The 20,068-nt window shown below is 39.1% G+C and overlaps 1 protein-coding gene across 4 annotated transcripts in view; it reads left to right on the top strand.

Annotated features, from left to right (window-relative positions):
* LOC149779341 (vacuolar protein sorting-associated protein 41 homolog) overlaps positions 1 to 20,068 on the top strand; it is a 248,459-nt gene that overhangs the window by 56,388 nt on the left and 172,003 nt on the right. For all 4 annotated transcript variants that reach the window (XM_089939958.1, XM_089939957.1, XM_089939960.1 and 1 more), the window contains one exon: positions 15,925 to 15,986. In XM_089939958.1, the coding sequence (XP_089796084.1) occupies positions 15,925 to 15,986 (62 nt within the window). The remainder of the gene's footprint in view (positions 1 to 15,924; positions 15,987 to 20,068) is intronic.

The raw sequence follows: 20,068 nt of genomic DNA, 5'->3' as shown, positions 1-20,068 counted from the left end.
TGAACACGCCCGGATATACCGCATGAACTCGTTTGGCGGGGCTAACCCGTATGAATCAAAATAGACGATCGCACGCGGATCAATTGCGTATGCAACCCAATGAGTTCCCGCTCCGGAGGATTTATCGAGGTTAATTATACCGGTTTCAATATTCCTTGGTTTTGTCGGTAATTGATCCCTCATAAAAACACCTCTGAAGTTTTTTATCGCTAATGCGTTTGCGGCATCTATTAAATCAAAATTAGACATAGGAGTTAATAAACGGTTCCCGGTAGTCTTAGACCCTTCCCCGAGTACCATGAATACGGGGTTCCCGGTAGTCTTAGACCCTTTCCGGCTACTGGTCGTTTTTTTTTATAGCCTTTCCCGGTTGCCTTCTTCAATGCCATTCCCGCTGCGGTACCAACGGCCCCCAACGCCGCCGCCTTCGCCACTGCTGGGGCCGCCGCGGCAATCAACGCTGGAATCGCAGCTAACAACGGAAATATCCCACCGGTCTTTTCCATGTTTTTAATCGCTGCAGCCGAAAAATCTATTTGAACACCCTTTTTATTCTTCATCGCATCATTGAAATGTTTTATTTGACGCGCCGTCAACGATATCTTATGATTACCACCTGCCATCTGTGACGGCTTTAACGTTATTGTGGTTCCGCATTGTTTAGCCGACTTTGATCGTAATTTCTTGACTTGACCATCGGTCAACTCTACACCGACAACATTATACGACATTTTTATTGTAAACGCGTTTATGTTTTCAATTACATGTTTTCCACTGGTGCATCAACGATTCTCATTCGTCCACCAACGCCTTCTAGCAGCATTGATTTATCGCTGAGAATGACAGCAACCGCTCTATAATCGGTAATAACGCCGCGAGTTACATTAGCTCGGAAGTGTATATCAACGACGGATTGTCTTGTTAAATCAAGATGTTCCAGCGAAAAGTAATAAATCGGATATAGTTCTTTGAAATCATGTTGTGATATTTACAAACCAGTGTCGACGTTTTGATCACGACTCATATACGACAGCAACCGATGGTACACGCGTGCAATATGGTTTTGACCGTAATTAAGTTGTATATCCTCAGATGGTTCCTGCTGGCCGTTTATTCTCAGCGAGACGTCAGTAACGCCTAATCGATCAAATATCATATGGCTGGATAGTTGATTATCAACTCTCGTCATATCCTGCAACGCAACAAATATATGACGCGGAGCCGAAATGCCTTGTTGTGATGCCAGGTTCCATGTAAATATACCATTGATATTTGATTGCTTAGTATCTGTTGTTGTTGTTAGCCAACTTAGTAATGATTTTCCTCCCTGCTCCATAAAGGATAGCAATCGTGCCTCTGTGGTAATGGATGGAGTCATTACTGGCATCCACAATAATATTTTAGTTAAAACGACTTTACCAGGGTCATTATTTGGATTCGCAAGATCCGCTGGAATTCTCCAAATTGCATTTCTATCATCACCTTTTCGCACAAGCACCACGGTATGCTTTGCTCCGTAGATAACTTTTCGCACATTCCTACAAAATCCAAATATATGATGCAGTGGAATCGCGCATGAGAAAGATCTACGCGGCCCTGTTAACATTGATATGCGTGTTGCAGCTCCGATGTTAAAATTAGGATCGCTGTTTATAATCATATTCTCAACATCAGCGTTAGCGCTATCAGCATTATTTCTTGGTCGTCTTACCACAAATTGCGAGTTTCCAGCAGTGTTTCTAGTATCCTTTGCAAACATCATAGATGGACCCGCTGATCTTGTATAATCGTTGGAATATCTTGCTAGCCCGATTATTGTTTTAACCACATCAACATCACGTTCTACAGACTCGATCTCTCTTCCATCAATGAGATATTTTGCGCTCTCAAATTACGCCGTTATTGACTAAGCCAACTTTGGTATCATCTGGATACGGTGCTGGTACAGCAGGAGTATCGGCCTCTGTTACAAGTTCTCCTTCGATTTCAATAAACGCTTCACACGGTAAAAAATATTTACTGGTATCATGGACTTGAAGTTCAATTCGCGATCGTATGTTGGGTTGTACTGCATGATAGGAATAAAATTGATAATTACGGACAGAATCATCCTTGTGCACTGGTGCGTCCATATCAAACGCCGGGTCAGCTGTTCGTTTAAACATTTTATTTAATAATACGCTGATGCATCTAAATCATCGTCGTCGTTTTAAACCACTTCCCGCTATTATGTTTGCGATGTCATCTTGATTATTGTTTACCAACGACGCTAGTTTTTCTTCCACGGCGTTATTTATTACTTTACTGACATTTGCAGGCATCACTGTCGTTGATGGCATCACCGGTGGTTTCTGTTTTCTTTTTCTCACCAACGACATTAGTTTGTCCTTTGCTGCAGAAAACGCCCTTCCGGCGACATCTCCAATAGCGCTGATTCCCTTATCACGAATAACATCAATAGCCTTCATTCCTAATTATTTGGCTAACGGTGCCACTTTTCGAGCCATTCTTGTAAATAACCCCGCAATGGTGCTACCGAGACCGTCTCCGTACCACGCGCGGTATACGGGCAATCGTGAGTTTACCACGTAGACGCTGACTGGTTTATCATGGTTGTAGTGTATAATCATCTTTATTATAAAAAACACCAGTGTTTTCCAATTAGTGGTTGATCACCCCCCCTTCCCACCACCGAATCATAAATTTTGTCAAAAACATCGATTTTCTCTAAATGATTTCCTGGGGTTTTCATCGGTGGTAAAAATCCGCGTTTTTTGTCAATTTTTGTCAATTTTTGTCGTTTTTTGTCGTTTTTGGTTGGTTTTTGCCGGTTTTTGGTAAAAAACATCGATTTTCTCTAAATGATTTCCTGGGGTTTTCACCCGTAAAAACTAACCAAAAACGACCAAAAAACGACAAAAAACGACCAAAAACTGACAAAAAACGACAATTTTATAATTTTTTTAATCATCCACTAACTCGTCTATGAGCGTTCGATATGCATTAATGTCCATGATACCACCGGCAAATAACCGCCTGCAAATATCAGCGGCCTCATTGATTATTTCCGGAGAGTTATTTCCGGCTCGTTTTCCTCCGATTAGTATTTCTAGCCGTGATATATCACTGAGAACACTACCAGGACAAGTAACGTCTTTACCAACAGAGTATCCTTTTCCGTGTTTTGGTCTTTCACTTTTTACTTTATTGTGGAATATTATATAATTATTATCACGCGGTGGTAATTCATTTTTATGTTTATTTGCCAAATACACTATTCTTGTCCAATCCTTTAACGACCTTACATTTTTCTCGTGGCCGCTATTGATATGCTCATCTCGTGAGTTCTTATCAAAATTTACGGCAGTAAAATCAATCAATTCTTCATCGCTGAAGGCTCTGATTTGATCTATTGTGCTCTTTTTAAGAACATTACGGGGTATATTCCCCTCTTTCCGTATTTCTTCCGGTATTTCTTCCGGTATTTCCTCCGGTATTTCTTCTTCTGGTTCTCTTGCGGTGGCGCCTAGTTCTTCCTCGTCGGCCATTGTAACATAAGGTTCTTGTGGGTCCGTTATAGCGAGTTGTGACGGCCTCCGTGTTGTAGCAACCGCTATTTTCGCAGGGAGTGTTTCCAGAGACTTTTTTGTTTGCTCGGTCTGAGCCGCTATCTTTTCAAGCGCACCGAGGACGGGCACAGTTGCCGCCGTAACATCTTTGGTCGCTTTAGTTACCGGAGCAAAGAGCTGTTCGCTTCCAACAGCAAAATCAGTTTGTAGTTGTTGCCGCGTTTGAAGTTGTTTTTGGACCCTGTCTCGTAACGGTATGAACTTTTTAAGCGCTACTAGCTGCTCTCTGGCTAGCCGAGTAGTAAGTGATTCGCCTACCATTACTGCAATTGCTCCGTAGTTTCTAATTTCCCGCCGAGTGTGGCGGGGGGATATATCCCAGGGGCTCCAGGGAGTTTTCGTCTATAATCCTTCTAATGTTTTTAATTTTATTAGAGATTTCTCGACGTCGTTCAAAAGCCTGTCCGAGTTTTTTTCGTACTGTCTCAACGGCAGTAAATAGTCCAATAAATGCATTTACGTCATTGCCATACAAGTTTTCATTGATCGTATATTGTAATCGCTTTATAAAAGAATACTTGCATGGCAGGGTATATCGACCTTTCTTTGATTGCTTGTTAATAATTTCATAATCGGACAATATTTTTTGGTTATCAAGCTTATCAGATAATTCAATTCCTTGATTTTTTAATTTTAAAATCTCAGTTAATATATTATTGATGTCTTCGATATTCATATTCTTATAAAACATCTTATTTCTAATATCAAAAAAAAAATTATTTTACAAAATGAACCCCGCGTATCAATCCCGAGGTGTGTTAACATTCGATGAAACATAAAACAGAATATTACAGTTGTTTGTAAAGACAATTTATTCCATCAGTTTTCTTCCGGAAGAAACAATTTATTAATTGTAATAGACTGTAGCGTTCACACTGTCGGTAACTTTGTCACTCGGTGATATACCATCACGAGTTATTCCCCTTTGATGTTACATATGAAAATCGAATTCTTCGCCTGGTCTTTTTTGAGATCGCTGAATTTTGTATTCCTTCTGCAACAAATTGTACTGCGGGCACACAAATATCGAAATATCTACTGGCTTCATTCATCGACTGAAAAGTTTTTTCTTCGTGCGTTATTGTATCAAATGACTTTACGGGTTTTGCTTTTATTGAGTATTTACCGGTTCCGCCTTTTTTGGTGTTCTGACTTTGCGAGATAGCTTGCAAGTTTATAAGAGAATTATCAGTCTTATTATTATTAATATAATCAATCACAAACCCATTCTCGATTAATCCGTTAAATACTTCAAATACAATCCTGTGAACATAATAGCGTTTTCCTCCCGCAGTAAACATCAAATACCCGCGATTATTTACGGTACCAACCGGCTTCTTCAGTCTGCGGTTTCTAACAACGCCGTCGCGAGATGCCTCGTAATTAACGAGCACGGGATGCGGCTGAAATTCTTGGTTCATTTGTATAATAATACTACTTGTCTAATTCATTATTTGGTTTAATTATAAACCTTGCAATGTAGTCCTGAGGAGTTTTGATGACGAAGTCTGCGGTGGGGTCAATGACGGCGTGTTTTATTCGCTTGTCGTAATAGCGTTTTAACTCTCTGTATCGCTTTCCGCCACAATTGATACATAATTGTGATTTTCCTCTTACACCAACGTGGCAAACCAAGCACGGTAGGGGGCCAAGAGAACCATTATGAACGCTTTGTAAATGATACCCGCAGAATTCACCTCTACATGATTTATTGCACGGGGTTATCGACCCAATCATCAACCATTTGCAGTGATTCATTATACTATATTCTTTCATTTAAATACTTGTTTTAATTATATGGAGGAGTTCGAGAGATTAGCAGCAATTAAGCCCTGGAAAAATATTAAGTTCAATCTCGATAGAGTCCTCAAGGACACACCAAAAGTGTTAATAAACGATAGAACCCTGTTGAATAAAATACGCGACTGTATCAATGAATTCAAGCGTGATGGTGCATCTCATAGTTGGTCAACATTTCGAATTGATGGTATTGTTGATGCTACCATGAACGACAACCGCGCGGCAACGATAATATCACAACTTGGCTCCAGCAAGTATTTCTTCAGAGTAAAATTTATTGTCCAGGTGGAATCAGGTAATTGGATCATACGTGATAAATTTGAACCAGTTCTCAGCGACAAGAAAACAGTCATTGTTAGCCGCGACTCCAAGCCGGGGCTGTTAACCGGAATTGACAGACCATACTATGAACGAGCGTATCCTGAAACAGCAGTTGTCTATGGAATATACCCGTTAAATAAGAAACCTGATATCGGAAAACTAGCGCCGATGAAACAGTCAACGGGGATAAATTGTGTAGCAGAACGAGTAATAGAGCATTTTACAAATGCGTGTCGAGGAAATAAACTGACCAATTTACGACGTAGCAAAATAAACCAATGGGAGAAGACAGTGCGCGAGCGAGGAGCAACCATCAGCGACATAGCGAAATTAGAAACGTCGTTGAGATTTCCGATAACCGTTACAACGATAACCGGTGAAGTGTTATACGAATCAAAGTATAAATCAAATGGAGCCCCAATCAAAATTATTGATCATAACGAACACGCGTGGACGCCCGCGGTCACAATATTTCCACGGGATAGAACAGTAAAGTATATCCTGGGGGAATTCCTGGGAGAGGATGGTTTTCTCGCGGAGAGGAAACTATTTGATGCTATTGCTTGCTTGTGTAAAAATGACCCTGTATCAGTGTGGTTACTTCGCAGCGCTGAAAACGATGTGGATACCTTTGATCAGTTTGTAAGACCAAACGGTGAATTATATCACACTGAAGCGTTTCACAACAAGATGAAAAAAACCGCCATGGAATTTGAAGAGCATGATGAACAACTGCTAACAAATTGTTTTACGATTCCATCGGTTGCGGCTCATGTTGCAGCAACGAAAAATGCGTGGAGACCAACGCGCAAGGAATTTCTACCGGATGTACAATCCAGTTGTTTGGAATATTATCACGGTGGACTATGGAACACTGAATACAACCGCGACGCTATGATCTCGGTTGATATGGTTGCCTGTTATCCAGCGAGTTTTCTCGGGTATGGATCCGCCGCTGAGTATTTCAAACGATTTGGACACCCCAGACATGAAATGACTCGTGTTGCTATTAATGGACCACTGCCTGATTTTGATTTAACCGGATTCACTCGCATAGTATCATTTGAATTCGTGGCAGGACTTCATCGCTGTTGTTATATTTGGATCGGTAGACACATGGCTGAAAAGAAGTGGCTGTCAATAGCGCTGCTACGGTATATGATTGATTGTAGCATGCTTGTATCGTTGATTGTCAGTGACGCGATTATATCATACCGGGCGCAGACTGAAGTCTGGTTACCAGAACCGGAGCGTCTAGATAGCATAATTGACGAGTCCAGAGCACACATTGATGCCGATGAGGAATATATCATCGAATGGTCCAAAAAGATATTCAACCAACGAAACTGCGAGGCAAAAGATCTCGGTAGAAGAATAATTGGTAAGTTCACACAAGGTGGAAAAAACTGCGACTACAAACGATATTGCTCACGGCTGATTATAGATGATGCAGAATATGATTTCGTAATCAAGGACGCAGTGGCAAAAAATAGATACGTGAACTGCAAAACAGCTTTCTTGTCCAATGGAACAAGGTTGGGTACAGTTGTTACCTACAGCAATGGAGACAGCCCGGCATATCCACATTTGAGGGCGTCTATGCTGGGTTACGCCGCTATCAATTTATTCTCGATGATAAATAGATTTCCCGACACCGTGGTTAGAGTAGCCGTTGATTCATTTTATATAGACGTAAAGTATAAGGGAAACATAGCCGAGTTTACTAGTCCGGACGAGAGTTGGGGTATATGGAGAATTAAAAATGAAATACGACGCGATTATTCCCTGTCAGCAGATGTCACCGTTGAAAACAATTACTTACGCAGTGATAATTTATCAGAATGGTCTAATGCACCACCGTGTTCTGATCCAATTTGTAGACACAAAACAGTTTATTTAAGCGGCTGTGGCGGGTCAGGAAAGACGACTCGGGCAATTGAATTATTTCGAACGCGGGCAAGTATAATCGTGCTTACACCGACCCATAGACTAGCGCGAGAGATAAAACAACGAAATGTTGACGCCGTTACTTATCACAGCTTTTTTCGATACAGCGGCGGTGAGTGGACTCCTGATCGAATGGGGGAAAAATTTATTCCTGAGGTTATCATCTGGGATGAGATATGTACTGTTTCGTTAGATACTTTACAAATGTTTCTTGAGTGGTTGCTGCGCACGAATACAGCGGTAATCATGTGCGGAGATCATGGCCAACCACCACCATTTGTCGGCGAGGGTCCACATGATTGGTTAAAAGGTTTTGTGGACTATTATGAAGAAACCGATACTGATTACCGAGCACTTGATGAACAACTGCGCGAGGTTAAAAAATTAATCAGATTACAGCCGGATAGAGTTCAATGTGAAATAATCCGCGAGGTGATTTCGGAAACGCCGTTAAATGAATTCTGGGAAACATGGAAACCAAACGATTTGATTGTAGCGAGTAGAAAGATAGTCAGAGACACACTTCAGCGGAAGTTGTTTACGTTGCATAAGGAAAAGTTTCCAACGCGCCCAGTGCCGTTATGTTATAGACCCGCGGACACACGGCGGCAAAACATTGAAGTTGAAATCCCGGGCCCGACAGCATCAGGGACAAAAAAACAAATTCTTGTGCTGAATGATATTGTGCTCGTTGATATCAGCATCGTCGAGGACGCGCTACCTGCTGATAAATCTCCGTGGACGCTAGGATACGCAACGACAATACATTCCTCGCAGGGATTGACTATCACGGATACAATTGTTTGGATGGTTGATAATCGCATCGAATGGTCAAATCTAGTCTATCTTGCAGTGTCCAGAGTACGGAGAATGAATCAGCTTCGAAGAATTGTTATTGACGAAGCCAGTGACAACGATGACATTATTGATGCTAGCGTCATTGATAGAAAACTCTCAGGTTACCGCCAACAGGATAAAAAAAAACAGCGGCGTTTTGATATTGATGCCGAATTAATAATTGCGTTACGACAACAACAGAATAATCACTGCGCGAGTTGCAATTGTGTAATGCACTGGCGTTATTCGGATAAAGACGCTCGCAAATTTACCGTGGACAGGATCGATAACAGTCTCAGTCATATCCGTTGTAATGTGAGGTTAACTTGTCTTGAGTGCAATAGACGCAACGGCGCTAGTTAAGGCCACGTGGGGGTAATTGAGTATCATCAGGTATCACTTGTAGTTGCTCGCGAGTAAATCCGCGCTGAGGAGCAGTTGAATCCAGTCTATAGATCGGTGGTCTACCAGTTGATCGTGTTATCGTTGATATGTTATGCGTGGTAACACTCCAAATAGGATCAGTAGCTCTTTTTTTACCGCCTTCAAGCTCTCCTGGTTCATATAGATATCTCACGGTAACATCGCCGAGAATCGGCTTGGAAACGCTATCTATTTTTGATCTTCCGGGTATATACTTTTTTTTAATCGCGTCGCTGGGCTTCATGTTGATTGCTCGGGTAATCTCGTTATTTAACGCGGCAATTACGCCTGGCAACCTTTTAACCCATTCACGAGATCGTTTTTCTTGGATGAATTCCTTCGCGTATTGATACCCAAATAACCGTTCAGCAAGAGTCCGATTGAATCGTTCAACAATTGCCTGATCACGATGTAGCGCAGTATGACCTCGTCGTATCGCGACGCTATAATGTTTCAGCGTTGATAAAACAGCGCCGCGAAATTCATTGCCAGGATCAACTTGTAATAGATTTGGCCAGCACAGAGGACCCCTTCGGTAAATCCGCTCAAACGCATCGGCTACTTCAGTTGCTGACTTTGTTTTTAACGGCTCCGCTTGTTTGTATCGACTCGCAACATCAACTACGGTTAGCGCGTATTTGTAACCGTTGTCATGCGGCAGAAATAGTATATCAGCTTGATGAACTTCATTGGGTACGCTGACATCAAAGTGTGAGAAGTTGATTTGTTTAGGTGGTGGTAGATAAATTTGCCATATAGCCTGTTTGGATAACCAATTAGCTGCAACAGCCTTTGTTACCTTTGCAGCGCTTGCGAGTTTACCAATTGCGGCCTTTCCTTTCCAGTATCCTCTCGGAGAATAATAGATGGATTCCATGTTGTTATTATAAACGCTAACGTTCTCAATTACCAGCGCGAGAAGCTCCGCTTCCAATCATTAATTTACCTTTCATAGCCGATTTTACCAACCATGAAGCCAACTTTTCTTTGAGGGATTTATCAGGAATGGCATTTAACGCGTGAATTAATTTTACATCCGCGATATGACGCTGTTGCAGATCACCGCTACGATAAGCTATATCATGTATCCGACATGCTTCGTCGATAGCGTTTATTGGATACTCACCGGGTCGCGGCTGATTTTGATCATCGAGTCTGATATCTAATCGTGTTCCGGGGCCACAGTAGCTATATCCTGGGAGGTGCTTTTCTCCTGGATACTTTGCCCACGGGGTTCCGGGGAGTTTTGATAACTTGGCTGCAATATCACCTCCTCGCTTTTTTTTAAAGCATCCCCGGGTCTAATAAGAAATAAATCTAAATTTCTTTGTACCGCATTGTACACACTTACCAGTAAGCGCCGATCTGTTATTTCTTGTTGTAACCATTGTCATATCATTTGTGCCAGTACGCACTCTACACTTCACACAATATAGATCCATAATTTATGTATAGAGATATGAATATAATTGATTTTTCAGCGACTAAAACGAGAGAACCAGTTAAGCATGTTGCAGCGTTACCAAACTCGATCCGGATGATTATCATCGGACCATCTGGATCCGGCAAGACGCAATTGTTACTTAATTTAATAATGAGATGGATGAAGTGGGATAAGTTGTATTTAATCGCCCCTAGCGTAGATGATCAACGATGCTACGAGGTGTTGAAAGATTTTAACGAGAATGCATCAGCGATCGCTGAAAAAAATGTTATTGAGTTTATTACAGATATCAATGATGCACCAGGCATTGATGATATTGATGGCGATGTTAACAATCTAGTTGTGTACGATGATGTTATGTTAGACAATCAAAAAAACCCGGCTAGGATATTTTCCAGAGGCAGGCATAAAAACACCGACGTGATATATGTCACTCAACGATACACTCAGATTCCAAAAGTAATCAGAGACAACTGTAATATTCTTGCTGTATTCAACGGCGTTGATACACACACGCTACAAACTATTTGGCAGACATGGTGCGGCGGTGACATGGACTTTAATGGTTTTCGAAACTTTTTCAGTCATGCTCAGTCGACCCCACATGGATTTGTAACGATAAATTTACATGATCCTCGGACACGATATCGTATCGGACTTGACCAAATATTCGGTTAGTTGTAAATAATTTTCATTGTAAATGACTTCTTAGCAGCAGGGGGGGAAATGACATCGACGCGGTCGTCGCTGTGTTTACCGGACGCTGACAAAACTGGGATCGGCGCGCATTAAACCAAATGACGTCACCGTCGTGTAGGATGGACCGTCGTCGTTTTTTTTTTACCGGGCGCTGACTACACCGGATCCGCTGAGTGCAGAAAGTAATAATTAAGCAAAATAATGATTGGACAAAATGTCGGATTCGCCCCCCCTGCTGCTTACATACCTTCGACCAAACTATGGGGATGGTTTGCACTCGGGCTAAGAAGGAAGCCTTTCTATTTTTGGGGTCATTAGGTCAAAGAGCAAAGTCACTGTAAGTGAAGGAAGAAATATGGTTTATTCACTAAAACATTAGCTCTGCATCACATAACAAGTTTACACTTTGTGGTGGGCTTGCATTTGGAGTAAGGAAGAAGCCTGTCTGTTTAGGAGACAAAAGTTCAAAGGTCAAAATCACTGATGGAAAAAAGAAAAATGGTTTGTGGCTATACCTTGACCAGTTTCTTAAGACATGCACTTGAGGTATGGATAAGGCCTGCATATTTTGGGGTCTGAGGTCATGGTCGTTGTTTCAAAAAAATGGATTTTGTTCATAGTAAGTACCTTGATGAAACTTTGAATGGCTTGTATTAAGGTTAATTAATAAAATAACCTATAGATTCTATGGTTAAAATTTCTGAGTTTATGCTAATAGTAAATGTAATAAGAAAATATTGGTTTCTACACATTAAATTTATTGTAATAAGTGCCTATACAGTGGACTGTTATGCACAGGGCAGGCATTTACTATACTCTTCTTAACACCAGACTTCAGGGAAACAGGTTGATCAGTCTAAAAAATATGCCCCATGAAATTAATTTAGCCATAGTGTCTTACCATGTAATCGTGCTACCCCTGACACCTAGGATCACTGAAGGTTAAGTAGACAAACCAGCAAACTGTTCATACAGTGCTCTATTTATAACATTGGAGCTCCTTATAACACTGTTCATTGGGCCTAAAAGTGACACACATTGTAAGTGAGGGAGGAGCATTATATTTAGGGATGTTTCAACAAGGTTATTTTCTGAGACTGCATTCAGCAGAAAGTAAAAATTATTTAATGATTTTGAGTCTGATTATGGTTGACTGGGTTAAGAACTAAAATAAATTGATGTAAATTGAATGACAGAACAACATTTGACCACATTATTGGGATCCAAGAGCAGCAGTGTCATGCAGATGGATTTTATGGTGAGGTGCTAGTTTAATTGTTTGAAAAGATAGTTCACTCAAACTACTAAGTTTTGGATCAGATTCTTTGAGGTTCAAGCTGTCAAAATTCTGCTTCATATTTCTAATTTAGTCAGAAATTTAAAATAAAGCTGGTCCCTGATCTTAAATAATGTAATGTTTGATTTTCAAGTATTCCTCAACATCATTTAGAGGAGTTATGGCCCCTTATTTGCTCTCGTAATTTTTGTTTCTGTAGCATAACTTGATTTGGGATTTTAACTGAGGGGGCGCTCACCAGTTAATATGTACTTTTGAGAGAGTGACGTATGTAAGGTGAAGTAGTTCGCATTTAATGTTGGCATACCTCTATGCTACATTAATGTAATGTGGATGATATTTCTTTGGATATTGTACTTTTGAAAATTTTACATGATTTAAGCACACTACTAACTAAAATGACTGCTCACTTGAGTTAAAAAAATCAGCCTGAATTAGTCTAAAGTAGAACTATACACAGCAGTTATTAAAATAGGGAAAATGAATGTTGCCAGACTAGACAATACCAGCTTCTGAAAGTGCAATGAATGAATTAGCAAATATATAAAATGTAAAAAAAGTTATCTGCTCTTTTTTATATAATTTACCTCTGAAGTTCAGGAAGTGAAAATGACCAAATAGAGCTAGCACTTTTTTGAAAGGTGCACATCTGAATTAAGGTCAAGCTGTATACTCTATAACCCATAGTACACCCATCAATCATACACCAGAATAAAGGGAATTAAAGGTTCTTTGAATTATACCTAAGATATACAAGGTCTTTTTAATATGGTCAGTATAACCAGTGAGGAAAGCCGGGGAAATTCTTTTTCTTTAAAATTCTAACCCTTATGCAAAATACGAAACTGTAGAGTGCCACCTGAATTTAACATGCATATTTATATTGAGAATACCTTGAAGCACTTTGTTTTCTATCATTCCTTGACATCATTTACAAGACTTATGGCCCTGTCAATCCATGATATGATATACAAGAGTTATGCCCCTTTCTTTGTCTCTCCTCCTTTGTTTTTGACTGCATTACTATTCCAAAGAAGATTGGATTTCAACCAAGTCTGGCATGCAGCATCATATTTATGAGAACTTCACTGAATATAATCAACAACTTTATATATTATAGTTGAGAAAATTTTGGGACCCACCTTCATCTTAATGATACACCATTGTATTTCATGTATTTGGAGGAGTTATGGACCTTTCTCATTAGTTTTGTTTCCCAACAATTTTTTGTTTTAGGCCCTGCCGAGCAAATTCTATTTAGCAGAGACCTTTGCAATGCATGCATTGCTAATAACTCTGTTTTGTCAGTGTTTATTAGTTGCTATTTTTATTCAGAATAAACATATACTTTACAGATATACAAGATGGTAAAGCAGAATTCCAAAACCTGAAAGGGGCTGTTGGCCTGAGTTTTGGGGTTCCCAGTTTTCAGTTGGTACCAACAAGTCCTATAATTAATGCTTGCTATTTGGGAGATTGCTATTTGAGTTATTGATGTTTTACTATAATTATAGCTTCAGCGAGATTTAAATTACATAGTTCCCTATATGATGTTCAAATGAGCCAAAATGGTGAATTGACATTTTTGTGAGGGAGCCTTATAATGAGGTATGTGTTCAAAAAAACAATAAAACAAGGAAATAGAGAATATACTGGTGTGAACTCACAATATAATTATTTCTCATGAAATAGGCACTAAAATAAGGTGAATCAATTAATTAGCTCTGATGTTACAAAATTTAAGGGGCCCCGAGTGGCCGAGTAGTCTAAAGTGCTCTTCGTTACGGATCACTGCCATCTCACCTCTGTCTGCGGCGGTTCGAGTCTCGGATTCAGCCAATGTGGGTATGTGAGAAAGCTTGCCAGTAGCTTCACGTGGGTCGGTGGTTCTTTCTGGAGTTTTCTCGGGTTCTTCCTCCACCATTAATACTGGCCGCCATGTATAGCCTATCATGTGCTGAAAAATGGCGCTAAACCCCACAACAACAACAACAACAACAACAAAATTTAACCAATTTAATAGGGTCCATGAGGGGGCCCCAAGTGGCCGAGTGGTCTAAAGTGCTCTCCATTACGGATCACTGCCATCTCACCTCTGTCTGCGCCAGTTCGAGTCTCAGATTGAACCAGTGTGGGTATGTGAGAAAGCTTGCCAGTAGCTTCTTGTGGGTCGGTGGTTCTTTCCAAGGGGTTTCCCCTGGTTCTTCCTCCACCGTTAATACTGGCCGCCATGTATAGCATATCGTGTGCTGAAAAATGGCATTAAACCCCACAACAACAACAAAAACAACAAGGATCCATGAGCTTTCATGTTATCAGAAGGTAATTGTATACTGAGTGGGTTTATAATGAGGCAGTGCTTTATCTATCTGCACTCATATTCACTTGTTAGTAAACATTCAAGATGGTTGTTAAAGTCAGGTTGTGTATTTTGCAATTTTATTAAATTGATTAATTGATTGATTGTGTTTAACAACACATCAGCACATGAAAGGTTATATTATACTGAGGAATTCATTGAGTAAAGGTTGTAGTCCATAAAAAAACATGATTACTGACTTGACCTGGAATAAGTGGGATTTGAATCTGCACCCTTCATACATGTGGGTGGGTGTGGAAAGGGCAGTGGAAGACTGGAAACATTCTTTTTTTAACAACACTGTGAATTACCTTTACAATCCATGCTGAATTAAATTACTTACCTCCAAACACCCAACTCTACTGCAATGATATTGGAACAGCCCTTATTTTAAACTAGACTGATTTCAAAGTAAATCATACAGTGGCAGATTGTTTTGACAAGAGAAGGAATGTATCTCTTGTAGATTCTTTCATCCTTGCATCCCACTGGGGTCTAGATTGTTGGCAGAGGTGACTCCTTAGATTTACCCTGGGTCTAGACTTATGGCTTAGGTGACTCCTTAGATTTATCCTGGGTCTAGACTGTTGGTTTAAGTGACTCCTCAAATTTGCTCTGGGTCTCGACTATTGACCTAGGTGACTCCTTATATTTATCCTGGGTCTAGACTGTTTGCCTGGGTGACTCCTTAGATTTGTCTTGCATCTAGACTGTTGGCCTAGGTGACCCCTTAGATTTACCATGGGTCTAGACTGGCAGCCAAGGTGACTCCTTTGATTTATCCTGGGTCTACTATGTTGGCCTGTCCTCAGATTTGCAGCCTTGTGTAGGAAACTGGGAAAACTTAATTGACTACAACTTTCAAACATCATCAGATAACCAGTCTTTGCATTCTATAAAACCAAACATCTTCACACAACCAGTTTTTGCATTCCATATAAGCTCACTTATAAATCGAGTCCATCTACAAACAACATAGATTTTGGTCTTATGTTGCGTAATGTAATAACAGATCAGAGTTTTTGTCATTTGTTCTATTGATTTAATTCCAAAGTACTGATGAGACCCAGGTCTGCTCTCACATTATGCAATGATTGATCTGGGTAAATGCAGTTAGATATTTGATCAGACTTGTATTTGAGTATACATGATTTTTGTTTTATTGCAGGGAGTTAAAGTGTATGATGTGAGCAAGAAGAGTCGGATAACCTCAATCTCGAATGATCATGAGTAAGTCAAATTTACTACAATGATCATGAGTAAGTCAAATTTACTACAATGATCATACATAAGTCAAAATTTCCTACAGTGATCATAAGTAAGTAAAATTTATTCCAATGAGTAAGTCAGGTGTACTCCAGTGATAATGAGTAGGTCAGTTTTACTCAAGTTACCATGAATGAGTCAAATTTACTCCTTTGGTCATGCATAAGTCAACTTTACTCCAGTTATCATGAGTAAGTCAAATTTACACCAGTGGTCATGAATAAGTCAGATTTACTTACTGATCTTGGAGGGACAGACATGTGATTTTAGCAACAAAAGAAACATTAATTATTCATGTATTTATACATGTATAATGCATACCTTATTATAGCCAGTGCATATGCAGACCTGTTTATTTTAAATCTTTAATAGAATGGACAGAATGGTGCATTATGTGATGGAAGATCTTGACTTTTGTTCAAACATCCTGGACTTGTCTGACAGAACTAATGTTTTGTCTAACTAAGAAACTTTTGTGGGTACCAATTTTTGCGGATTTCATTGTTGCCCTGAAGTATGAATTTAAATACCTAATGACTGGGATGCGGGAGATCGCTGGTTCGAACCCTAGCCAAGTCATACCAAAGACTTACAAAAATGGTACTGACAGCTGCCTCGCTTGGTGCTCAGCATTAAGAAGTTAGTGTTAGGACTGGTCAGTCTGGTGTCAGGATAATGCAACTGGGTGGGACATCATGCTACATGTCCGTGGCATGATGCCTCAGTGCTAGACATCACTATAAACTGTCACACTGCAGACATCATAGTGATATGACTGAAAAATTGTTAAAGATACACTAAAAATCTAAATCACACACACACACAATACCTAATGAAGCATTAGTCACATATGATAAAGAAGTTCTCCTCCTTTGTTTTTTTGTTTTACTTTATTTTGTTTCTAGAAGTCAACAGTACTATTTGATAAATCAGTGTTATTTCTGTAAACTGGTTAAAAATATTACTTTTTGCACATGTCAGTTTTATTTTCACTCTTTAAAAAAAGACTATAAACATTTTTGTTGTTTCAATGCAGAGGGTATCTGGTAACCATAGTTTCCACACATTGCTTTAAATCAATATATTTGAAATACATAAGAATAGAGAGAAATGAGAAAAAGAATAAGGTATTAAAATGCATGTTATTTCTGAAAGTGAAAGAAAGGATAGGAAATGATACCATAAATAAAATTTTAGACATAATACTTATTCAGATCATTTCTTTATTCAAATGAAATTGTTGTAAAGAAAATTTTTGATTTCCTGAAAGCATGTCTAATTTTATCCATGCATGCTTAATCCCATGAACAACATGACCATAAAACATTAAAGCTATTGCTACTGAAACATTTTGTATATATATACTATTTACAGCAGAGTATTGAAGCTCACACTTTTCTGATTTTCAGACAAAACTATTGAATCACCATCATATCATTCAATTGTACAAACAGATGTTTTCTTTAGTAATTCATCCTGAATTTGTTGAATTAGACAAGTCTGTCATTCACAAAGCCATGGAAATTAGGTCTGATATTTCACACATATTCGTTTGAGCCACACTTACCCATTTAGCATCAGTTGGTTTCATTGACAATGTTTTAAGTCTAGTGGTTGAAGTTGGTTCGCACATTAGGCAGGCTCAAACAAAAGAGTGATCCTATTATTTTTCAGTCTAGTTAGCATTGTTTCTCTAAACAAATCAAATGTTGACACTGCTTGTTAACAGCATTGAGCAAGGGGCAGCTGGTCATATGTTTGGTTCACATGTGGAATATTTTCTAAACTGCTGGGAATCTAAGTTGATTTTTACCAGTTTTAAGCCACTGTGTTAACACTTTGGTCATCAGAAGGTAATTAATGTTGTAACTTTATGGACAGTATTGTAATAAAGATATGTTACACAAGTGCTTATAAATGTTTTGTTGCAAGGTGTTATTGGCTGGATTGTCTCCTTTTGATGCTGCATGTGAGTAATTTATCTTGACAGTTATTGGATTCGTGTACATACAGGTGGTGGCACAGTTTTAACCATTGAAAAAACCATTGTTTACTGTCCTCATAGTTTTTTGTTTTGTATCTTTTATTTGAGGTATTTGTTGAGGTTAATCCATGAAATGAAATGCCTACAAAAATGCAAGCTTTGAGCGGCAAAACCACAAATTTAGGTACCCACAAAATTGTTCCTTTTTCTTGAAAAACACAAAAAATTGAGACCAACAAAAATAAATGATACTGCAGTATTCAGACTTAATTTAATATATACTAGCTTATAAGTCGAGTCCTGTTGCAAACTGCACAGACTCAGATCTGACATTGCCAAGCATACTGACAGATTTTGGTCTGTGCAGTTTGGTAAGAGTAACCAGTAGAACAAAGAACATAGAGCCTGGTCTGCTGGTGCTTTATGTGATGACAGATCAAGGTGTATGTTGTTTGCAGTTGGATTCTACTTCTGAGCAAATATATAAGATAAGTGTTTGAACTGAAACTTTTAAATTTAAAAGTACCAAGTATAAATAAACTGATGAGTTCTAATTTATAAATTTTGCCATCTGCTGAAAGAAATGTAAATAAGCTTCAGATAAAAAATACTATATACAGGAGTATATTTTTAGTATTTTAGTGTTATTCATTTTGATACATTCTGGTGAGTTTGGCATTTATTCAGAGCATGTTTTCTTTTGTAACTTTCTTATTTTTATGTGTTTATAGTGTCAGTGATCCAAGTAACAGGATTCAATTTTTAGTAATCTATTTGGTGTGATGCTGTGAATTTATTAATTTTTGTTCGTATATTTTTCATGGTTTTGTAAAAAAAAATACATTTTTGTCAGTAGTTAAATTTTTGGAATGGGGAAGGAGTCCTATTGTTTCAGTAAATGGATCATTTCATCTTTACATTTGTGGCTTGTAGTGACTAAATAAATCAGCAAATATTGGTAATCCCCCCCCAATAATGAATTCACAGTGATTTGCACAATTTTATGACTTTACAACATGTTGTGGTCCATCATAATACATTCCAAGTTAGAATCTTTCATATGCCTCACCAAGATTGTGACAGGTAGGCACAGAAAGTGACACTATTGTCTGTACATTCCAAGTTAGAATCTTTGATATGCCTCTCCAAGATTGTGACAGGCAGGCACAGAAAGTGTTGCTATTGTCTGTACATTCCAAGTTAGAATCTTTGATATGCCTCACCAAGATTGTGACAGGCAGGCACAGAAAGTGTCACTATTGTCTGTACATTCCAAATTAGAATCTTTGATATGCCTCACCAAGATTGTGACAGGCAGGCACAGAAAGTGTCACTATTGTCTATACATTCCAAGTTAGAATCTTTGATATGCCTCACCAAGATTGTGACAGGCAGGCACAGAAAGTGTCACTATTGTCTTTACATTCCAGGTTAGAATTTTTGATATGTCTCACCAAGATTGTGACAGGCAGGCACAGAAAGTGTCACTATTGTCTATACATTCCAGGTTAGAATCATTGATATGTCTCACCAAGATTGTGACAGGCAGGCACAGAAAGTGTCACTATTGTCTATACATTCCAAGTTAGAATCTTTGATATGCCTCACCAAGATTGTGACAGACAGGCACAGAAAGTGTCACTATTGTTTGTACATTCCAAGTTAGAATCTTTGATATGCCTCACCAAGATTGTGACAGGCAGGCACAGAAAGTGTCACTATTGTCTATACATTCCAAGTTAGAATCTTTGATATGCCTCACCAAGATTGTGACAGGCAGGCACAGAAAGTGTCACTATTGTCTATACATTCCAGGTTAGAATCTTTGATATGTCTCACCAAGATTGTGACAGGCAGGCACAGAAAGTGTCACTATTGTCTATACATTCCAAGTTAGAATCTTTGATATGCCTCACCAAGATTGTGACAGACAGGCACAGAAAGTGTCACTATTGTCTGTACATTCCAAGTTGGAATCTTTGATATGCCTCACCAAGATTGTGACAGGCAGGCACAGAAAGTGTCACTGTTGTCTGTGCATTCCAAGTTAGAATTTTTGATA

Source organism: Sinohyriopsis cumingii, chromosome 17 (assembly GCF_028554795.1).
Source record: "Sinohyriopsis cumingii isolate HCF-2022 chromosome 17, ASM2855479v2, whole genome shotgun sequence".
Classification (NCBI taxonomy): Eukaryota; Metazoa; Mollusca; class Bivalvia; order Unionida; family Unionidae; genus Sinohyriopsis; species Sinohyriopsis cumingii.
The sequence above is the reverse complement of the archived record's forward strand: the minus strand, read 5'-3'. Positions and strand labels throughout refer to the sequence as shown.